General features: G+C 43.4%; 1 protein-coding gene across 1 annotated transcript in view; it reads right to left on the bottom strand.

Moving 5' to 3' along the window:
* Positions 1-1847: 1847 nt before the first annotated feature.
* The window catches only part of LOC146175009 (venom protease-like), a 43383-nt gene continuing 35832 nt past the window's right edge, over positions 1848-9398 (bottom strand). The window contains exons 6-8 of the mRNA XM_084585505.1: positions 7157-7271; positions 3510-3649; positions 1848-2048 (exon numbers count right to left, since the gene is read on the bottom strand). Coding sequence (XP_084441631.1) covers positions 1848-2048; positions 3510-3649; positions 7157-7271 — 456 coding nt within the window. The remainder of the gene's footprint in view (positions 2049-3509; positions 3650-7156; positions 7272-9398) is intronic.

Here is a 9398-nt window from a genome sequence, read left to right as displayed (position 1 = left end):
AAGAAGGCGTCGCGAGATCTCCCTGTCAGAGTACACTAGAAGCCTCACGGTACTCAAATACGTCACGCCCAGGAAAGCGTCCTCCAGCCGTACCCTAGAGCAAAGAGTTATGGTGAAACGGAAGAGACAGAAAAAACAACAAATTGATTATAGGCAAAATAAGACTAAAATAGTCAAGCTGCTTTAGTCAAGCATACTGAAATGTGAACCAGTTAAAATGAAGGAAACATTAGCAGGGATCCTTCCGAAATGATAATGGGGCAATATTATTGACGCAATGGGTGGCGCCTTCAGTGGAAGCGAAGTCACCGCTGCTCTGTCGGTAAGGTTAACGGTTGCTCTGTCTCTTCGAAAAACAGAATACGAATGAGATGAGAAATAAAACAATTAATATGTTTAGAGATTAAAAAAGGGAAGGGGGACCTGTAACATAAAAAAACAATAAACAATTAGCTTTCGCAATTCTTAGCCGCATTAAATACGTTCGCGAATTCATGCTGATTGCAGCTCTGCTGTAAATGTTTTGTGCATGTAAAGTTGTTAGAACGCTGAAGGTTAGGATAATGTTTCAGTTTCTGTATGCTCCCGAGCTTAGATAAGAGTAGATTGCACCGTGCAGCTAAAAAATTCAGGGATTTTTCTGACGACAGGCGTCATGATTGCACATGTGATATAATATTTACGTAGAAGGACGCAAATAGTTATTGGGTTCTCTTAGGATTATTGATTGTCGCGCTTATTCCATAAGTAAACAAATGCAAAATACGCAATATAGCTGAAATAAAAAGCTTTTCTTCAAGACGAACACTAATATAACAGCGGAACTGTCTCATTAGTCTCTTTGTCTCGTTTTTATTGCGCTCTTGTATTACTGTTCGTCATGGTTCACCAACTCGCCCAAACAGCCGTTCTTCTAAAGATTTTCAACTCGAGTGATGTAAGATAAGAAAACTGCGAAATGAAGATATGCCACCTGATTGTCTCAAGTTCTTGTCAAATGTTTGAGAAAATAAGGGCTGGAACAAGATATTATAGACATGCTCGAAAAATGAAGACGCGGCACCTGAACATCACAGCAAGCTTTGCAAAGCGGGGGAGAGGAAAACACTTCATGTCCAAAACATTCGGGAGCACCAAAACCCAAACGACCCACACAAAATCAAGGAGTCAGCAACAATCAATTCCTACTAAGAATTTAAAAAATGAACAATACACATTATAAAAGCACGGGCTTGAACGACAGAGGGGAAGGAAATTATATTTTTCGGTGAATGCAGCTGAGGGATGACTTATGCATATTTGCTTATTCATTTTGATTACGAGCACTTCCAGCAGCTCACACTCACGATTTGATTATTCCCGACCGTTAATAAAGGCATGTTGAAATCCAGGGGTACAATGGCTTTCCTTCAAGTGCAAGGATTAGTTGCTTTCTGTGCCTGAACCAAACGCTGTTATTGATTTCTCAGGAGTGTATTTAGGAATTTCCCGGTTTGGCGTTTTGGTGCGTCTCCTTTGTCTCATTCTTCGTTTATCTCCGCTAGTTCCATGCATCTTCGTAAAGCCTGTGCTAATTGCCGAAGATTAAAACTGGAAGGCAGTTAACAGTTTAAGTACTCCCTACAAGGTTCGTACTTACAGAGATACATACCCTACCTAAAGCGTTTATGTAGCGTATGCAGCGGAACGAGCTGTCGTAGTGCAACCAGGATCGTAGAATGATTTCTTCAAAAACTAGACAAGTTTGCTGTGAATTTTGCAGCTCAAGTTCAAAGCAGAGAACTTTTGCGAATGTTTTTGAGGGAAATAGCTCACTGCTAGAAAGTCATTTATTAGAATTATATCCATCACTTGAACTCTCCTGTTGGATACAGGATACGCCAGGTGCCGTAAAGAATGTTTTGAAGGATCCACGGTACAAGCGGGTCCAGCCGCGTGTACACTCCCGGAATGTACTTGCCCGCACATCCAGCGCCGTACGATACTATCCCAACTTGCAGGAAGCGTTTGTTGTCCGCGCGTGCTATGGCCGGTCCCCCGGAGTCTCCCTGCACAGCGTTGTCACCATTTTGTGTTTTTCTGAGAGACCTCGCCAACAGTACTATGGACAGACAGAAGTAATATAGCGTGTGTCATGTAGTGTGTCGTAACCTAATCTAAGCTAAAGTTTTTCAGGCATTCTGCACGTCCTAAGACAGCCTTCATTTTCGTGCCCATAAGAGTTGAAAACTCGTAGAATCTGTAAATAACCGCAGTGTCATGCTGCAAAGTTCATCGAATGTGTTTTTCCTTTTTTGTTTTTACAGAAAATAAAAACAATACCACCAAGCTTCGGACTTGCATCTCTTTAAAAGTATCGGCCTCTTCTGTTGAGTGCTTTAAGCAGTCTTTTACATGTTTAGTTGCTTAAAAAACGAGATCAGGAACTAAATTTTCGCTCGCTTCTTGTAGGATTTAGTTTCCAGGCAGCGTGGATGGTTAATTTTGCAACTAAAACTCATAAAAGCTGTGAGCAGATTTATAAGTGTCGCCACTACTTCAATAGGAACAGGGCTTGTTGACAATAACAAGAAAGATCAAAAGAAGACAAACTAAATTTACCTTGTGTGTCGCGGGAAAACTGCACTTCTATGCGTGAAATTGGGGACTGCATGCACTGGGGAAATAATTCTTGACATCGTGATTGCTCGAATATGTACCAACGTATTCACTTCGAAGGAAAATAGTGCCACTTCCTATAGTGGTACTGGGAGTATTGTTCCTTGAGCACCTCAACATGCACAGAAAAGAAATGCAAATCTTTATCCGTTTTCACTCGAAATGTACACGAACGATGTCGCTTTCATATTTGCATTGTTTATTTGAAAAAAAAAGAAAACACCATCTCAAACATTCACGCAAAGAGGGTAATAATGAAAAGCGATAATCAAAGCCCGGAGTTCAGAAAATATTTTGGGCATGCACGTGGTCCCTATCTACTCGGGCTTCATTTGCTAACAACTAAAGTAGTTAATTGTATGTAAGTTACTTGCAAAACCTGACACAAAATGAGCGGAAAAGTGCTTACGCTTCCGCGAAAAGTTTAGCACAATATTTTTTATTAAATAATTGACACCACGATGTCAGCCATTGCACAGACAGTTGGGGTGCAGCTTAATGGATTTAAAGTCCTATATTATAGCTGTTTTTCTGCGCGTAAATATAGGCACGGATGCGAAGCGAATTTATAATCTTTCCTTCACAAGTTTCCATATTCATCATGCGCGCGCAAGGAGGGAAATGCTCCGGAAATTATACAGTCTATTTACCTGCATTTTTGAACACATAGCCGGGCCAATAATGTGCGCTATAATACACTACAGTCAGTATAAAATACAGCTTTAATGCCCATTTTACTTCTCCGAAAAACGATCACAGAGCTTCAGCAGTTATACACAGTGAACATGATGATGCATGCATCTGCCATTTGTCTATTCTTATACCTCCGCAATGCAGCCGAAGTCCCTCACCTCGCAAGCGTCTGTGGTATCTCCGTAGGCGCAAAATTGCAGCGTCTTGTTGAAGCCGTTGGCGCCGAACTTCCGCATGCACACGCTGTCAGGCATAACACGTAGACTGGTGAAATACAGGAGGCGCTGCGATGGTCCCACTGGAAGTGCATTATTACTTGTCATATGTCTTCCAAAACAGCTTCAGAAGGGATAATTTGAACTCTTGTTATACCACAGCTTGATGTTATGACAGTTAACAAATCAAAATCGGCACTGAAACGATGGAAAAGTGTCCGTCTCCTCGGCTAATAAAGATACAATATCATTCAATACTTCAAGCTTCTCACTTCCTGCAACGCAACTGTCTTGAAAAACCTTTTTTTATAAACAATAAATGCCTGCTGATCCTTTTGCTGCCTCTGGCTAACGCATTCTGTCTGAATGCCAAATTCAAGTGTCGAACGGGAAGGGGACAGGTAGGAAACATATTACCGAATCGAATTTATTGCCAGCTTTACATGACATAACTACTTGCGCCATCGGCCGGCCTGCGGCGACAGCAGGGCGCGTAACTGAAGAAGGTTGCAAAAACACAAAATGTGGACGAAAGAAAACACAAATAATGATTCTCCTATTTGCCTAATATGCCCTTAGATGTGAAATATGGACTTGTTTCAGTTCTGGGCCATTACCACTTGAGGTTTCCACCGCTCTTTGGATGCGGTCTAAACTCGGCCTTTTCTTCGAGACTTAAGCACAGTGCAACGCCACTGTTCCTAGACAAACCTCATGAATTAATAAATGATGTGTCAGAAAATAAGACTTGGCTTTTATTTCTGAAACAGATTATTTGTAAAAAGCTCTGGTGAAAGAATTCATTAGATGCTGACACCACGTACCACTGCGAACCGCGTGCGCGGTTTGCGGCGAAAAATTGGTCTCAAAAGTACATGTAACCTTTAAATGATATGAATAAAAATTTTGTTGTCTATTTTTTCAAACAGAAGGTACACTGATGCGCATGATTTGATATCCTCCCTTTCCCGTCTGCCAACCTTCCACGCTCTCCTCCTCCCCCCGTTACCCCGTGGCGTTTCTCGCTATGAGATTGGCAGAAGGAAGCTGAGATTGGCAAAAGGAATGACGGCCATTTCTTCTGCCAAAATCAGCTTTTATGCTGGCATTGCTGAAATTGAACGGAAGTTCTCAAGGAAAGGTTGGCGGACACACAAGAAGCTCAAGTATACATAACCGGCTTCTTTATAAGATACATAAGGGTAGATACGCATACGTTATAAGAAAGCCAACCGCCACTGACACAAAAACACAAGTGATTTTTTCTTATTAATCACTGCACTTTTACCTAAGCACTTTTTCTTCCCGCCAAAGCGTCGGAAATGAACTCTTACTTTCCTTTCGGTGCAAGAGCTTGAACACAGAGCATAGTCATTCTGCCATCCAACATCTCAAGTTTGACTCCCGGCTGATACAATATTTTTGATGCACCGAAACGCGGAATAGTTTTGACCTTTTAAGCCAACGTCAGAAATCCCACATGGTCGAAGTTCGACGTATAACATATTTCTAGCGTTCTTAAAATGCACAAACAGGCGTCATTGCGCAAATGAGGCAGCTTAAGCATTGCGGCCAAATTTTTATATATAAAAAAGTGTTCAACCGCGCAGTAAGTAGTCGTACCGACAAACAAAGAACGCCTGCAATACAAGCATTGCGAGATCAATGTCTAAGGAAAGACACCACCTCTTTACTGCTGTTCCTGTCATTCATGTGTTCATTGCACATACTGAACATGATTTAGCGCCATATTACCCGGTGCAAGTACAACTGCAATCGGTGAGTGCCCTGTCTCCTTAAAGGGCCACTGTCCAGAGTACGACTTTTTAAGCAAATGAGCCCAGGGCTTCGACCAGGTACCGAATATATTCTGTGCAAAATGCTATAGCAATACGCGCGCCGGAAAGTAGCGAAATACAAATCAAAACTCTCTCATCCACGCCTTCGGCCAAACAGCTTCTTCGTTCTCTACGCTGGCCCGTACTGCCGCTGGGGGGACGTCAGAACGGTACCGACATCCATTAGTTCGTCTCGCTGACTTACGGGTGAAGGATGGGAGTACACGACTAATTGTGTGCTCCGCTTACTACGCGCTTTTCTCTCGCCACGGCCGGAATGAATGCAATCGATGCAGCAGCACGTGCTCCCTCGCCCATTTTGTTTTCGTGCGCGCAGAGCACCATGAACCACCTGCCACCAAACGCTGAGCAGGAAGGGGAATTTGGCTGGCGGATGCGAGACGACCAGGCAGGAGAGTGAAAAACCTTTGCGAGGAAACGGGAGGAGAGAAACACGACATAATCTTGTGATTGCGGCGGATGTAACTGCGTTATTCATTACTCTTTTCAAAAACATTTGCGGCTTAGCGTTCTAGGGGACAAGCCTCACGGTCACCGGAGAAGAAAATATTTTGACCTGAGGCTGGATAGTAACCTTTTAAAAAAGATCTTACATACTAAACCTCTTTACACCCTTAAAGGTGTAACGCTGTCTCCGCGCTAACACCCTATGAGTAGAGCAGAGCCCTTCTTCACCGCGGAACATCCTTCGTTGCACAAACGTCTTTGTCTGGCGTTGAAAAGCTCAGGTTGTTTTCTGTTGAGGCCACAGCTCGTGGCAGCCCTCACAGTGCTCAGGATATTGCTGCAGAGGTTTTTGCCTTTCAGATTCCATTTCTCTCTCTCGCTTTTTCTTAGATGCCCGTCTTTCATTTTACACAAAGCAGGGCAGCCAACCGGAAGCCCCTGATTGCAAACCGTCGCGCCTTACCCCTGCCTTGCGGTTTTTTACGTAGGATGTTAGCACGGGGACCCTCGATCATTCTTTTTGCACTAAAAAGGGTGCCGAAATGTTTAGTGTGGTATACGTGCACGTGTTTCGGGCTTTCAAGCTCTGCTTTTACGTGCCTAATTATTGCGGCGCCATCTGCGCGAGTTCGAAAGATGTACTAGGAGAGGCTGGTGGAATATAAACACATAATAGCCCTTGCACTTTGATAAGGTTCACTTCCTCCTTTTGATCCCAACTAAAAATGAAACCGTGACCAAAGCTGGCATAAGACGAAATTTGATTTTAGTGAGGCTACAACCTTCGGACGTGTACTCGGCAATCAACGCCATCAAGAACTCAGAAAACCATGCTGTCATAACTAACGTTTATATATTGTACTCATTGTTGCATCTTTGCTGTGCATTTACATTTTTTGTTGCGTTGAATACACTTCATTTGACTGCAACATTTATTGTCGGCGGTTCTATATATTTGCAGTCATGGGGCTGTATGCTAGCTATGCTGGCAATTGTAGTTTACCTTCATCAACGTATGTACATGCAAATAACAGCAGACAATATCTACCTGCGCTTTTTTTTTACCGGAAAGTGAGGCATTTTTTTCTATCCGAAGATACGTGACTGCTGTGATGGGAGCAGAGCCTTGCAAACTGGATTGGATTCGATACAAGCTCATGTTGCTTAGCTTGCAACCTAACATCATGCACATTATGCCTAATGTTTATCTGGGTTATTCCTAAGGAATTCATAAATCACATGATGATGGGGAGCAACGAAATTGATTTTGTCGGAGGCACTCACAATGTTTGAGGCGACCCCACCCTGCCACACGAACGTGCTTCTTGAGAATGTCGAGAGGGTCAAGGGAGATGCAGATTGGTTTCGTATTCTCGGTGAATGTGAAAGGCCGTGCGACCTGCAAGGAGAAGCATTGCAAGTCTATGACTGATATGGAGTTAAAATTAATTCTGTTATTTTTAAGACCCCTCATTTTTCCAATGGGGTTTTTGCTCAAGACATCTAATATGTCGGCTTCGCTTTGGCAGGAAAGCGAAACAGTTCAATTATGTGTTGAAGGTGGCGAACCACACTTCGGCGTTTGTCTAATAGTCTTACCTAGAGCGCTTAGACCTCATGCAAATAGGCATCTCTTCAATTCCGCATTTTTGCTCATACAGCCAAGTAAAACCTTGTGACAGGGTGGAGAGAAGCTTGTGGAAATAAACATAAAATAAAAGCACCGATGCTTTTGAAACCCTAAGACTTGTAATCCGCGCGCAATTTCAATATTAAATCACATTGGGTGTTATTACACTGCTGCACATTGAATCAACTGATGCATTTTTTTTTTATCCTACGGAAACTTTGGTACGGACCTTTTTCCAAACTCTCGATGTAAACTTCTCTGCACAGCAGAAACCCCTTCAACATGGCAGCCAAACCTGCTTTGGGAACAGAAATTAGGTGCAGTGAAAGAGACATTTGTTGTGACAATAATGGCCATGTCGATTTCCTGCCCCCCTCTGCCTTGTGCTGCGTCCGCAATTATGAGATTAAGAGCCCCTCCATGACGCCAGTGCCACGCAAGTGCCACTCATATTTCATCCTCGCACCTACCTACTCCTGGTCTTCAATAGCGAAGGAATTATCTTAGCCATGTTTGTGCAAGACATCAGGCTTGACATAGAAGTATTCTGCGCTGCAGCCAGCTTCCGCCCCAAAACAAGTTTGGCCGCCATGATGATGGGGTTTCTGCTGTGTAGCAAAGCTGACTTTCAGAATGTTGCAAAGGGACCCAGTGCCCAAGCGTGCGATGCGCTTTCATTTTAAACTTTTAGGCTTCTAGGGCAACATACATTTTAGTGTTTCGGTATCACATTACACATAGTGTGTGTCCAACGCAGTTCTATGTACAGGGTGAGATCATACAGTAATGTCAACTTATTACCGCTTGTGCAAAACGCCCAGACGGTCATTGACGTATAACAGACGACCGAACTCGGCCGTAACTCGGCGACCGAGTTCGAACACCCGCCGGAGTTCTGGCGTACGTAGGAAAGCGGATGGTCGAATCCGTTCTTCTAACGGACAGCCGTCGTACTTCCGCCACTGGATGCGCATTTACGCAGCTGCGATATAGTGTGTAGTCGTCGTGCTCGTATGAACTGCGTATAAATCACTAATGCCGTTGAATCTGCATTATATGATGCCAGAGCGAATCGATGCGATAGAAAGCTTTGCAATAAAGACATTTTTTTTACCCTCCGCATGTTTCATCCTTGAATTGTTTCTTCAAAATGTTTTGAAGAAAAGTTAAATGACCATAAAACATTTTTTTAATCATGATGCTTTGGTGAAACTTTAATCGCAGGCTGAGTAGACGCAGAAAGCAGCAAGCTCAAAAAGAATAAAACCGAACCTACCTTAAAAAAAGTCTGAAATAAACCAATCCAATTCACCTGCTAAGTTTTGTCATGAAGGATGCCTTCACGCTTCTGCGTTCTGCATTTTCTGCGCAGTTAAAAATACCTACGGCTGTTATGCACTGCTAGGATTGTTTTTACTGTGGCTTGGTGCGGCTGGCACACTTTGTTTACCCGCCGAATCCAAAGTAAGTAATTTATCAAACTTTTGTTTCCTTAGTGGAACTTTTCGATGCACTGACACATTACAAATGGTGCTGCTTAAACTTGGTGCGCTTTCGGGTAAGGAAACAGCTCTGTACAGCAGCCGAACGGTCGAGTGTTTTAGGCGAGACTGACAGGGTGGCTCCGCACCGATCAACTAAAGTGCAGCCTCCAGTCTGAGGGCCATCGTTTTCGGCATTGCTGGACGCTGCGCCAGTAAGCAGCGCACTTATCTATCTGTGATAAAGGAGTGCCTGCCTGAACTTTAAATCAGGAATTAATAGGGTAACCATGTGGAGCGTGCTGAGTTGTAAAAACTATAGGGCAAAACGTTTGCACTCCAGCTTGTCGTGTGACTTGCCTGCACTTGTTGAAACGTCGCGAGGGCTGTTATGTTTTAATGGGCAGCCGCTGGT

Source organism: Amblyomma maculatum, chromosome 11, assembly GCF_055883805.1.
Source record: "Amblyomma maculatum isolate TAMU_Amacu chromosome 11, ASM5588380v1, whole genome shotgun sequence".
NCBI lineage: Eukaryota > Metazoa > Arthropoda > Arachnida > Ixodida > Ixodidae > Amblyomma > Amblyomma maculatum.
The sequence above is the reverse complement of the archived record's forward strand: the minus strand, read 5'-3'. Positions and strand labels throughout refer to the sequence as shown.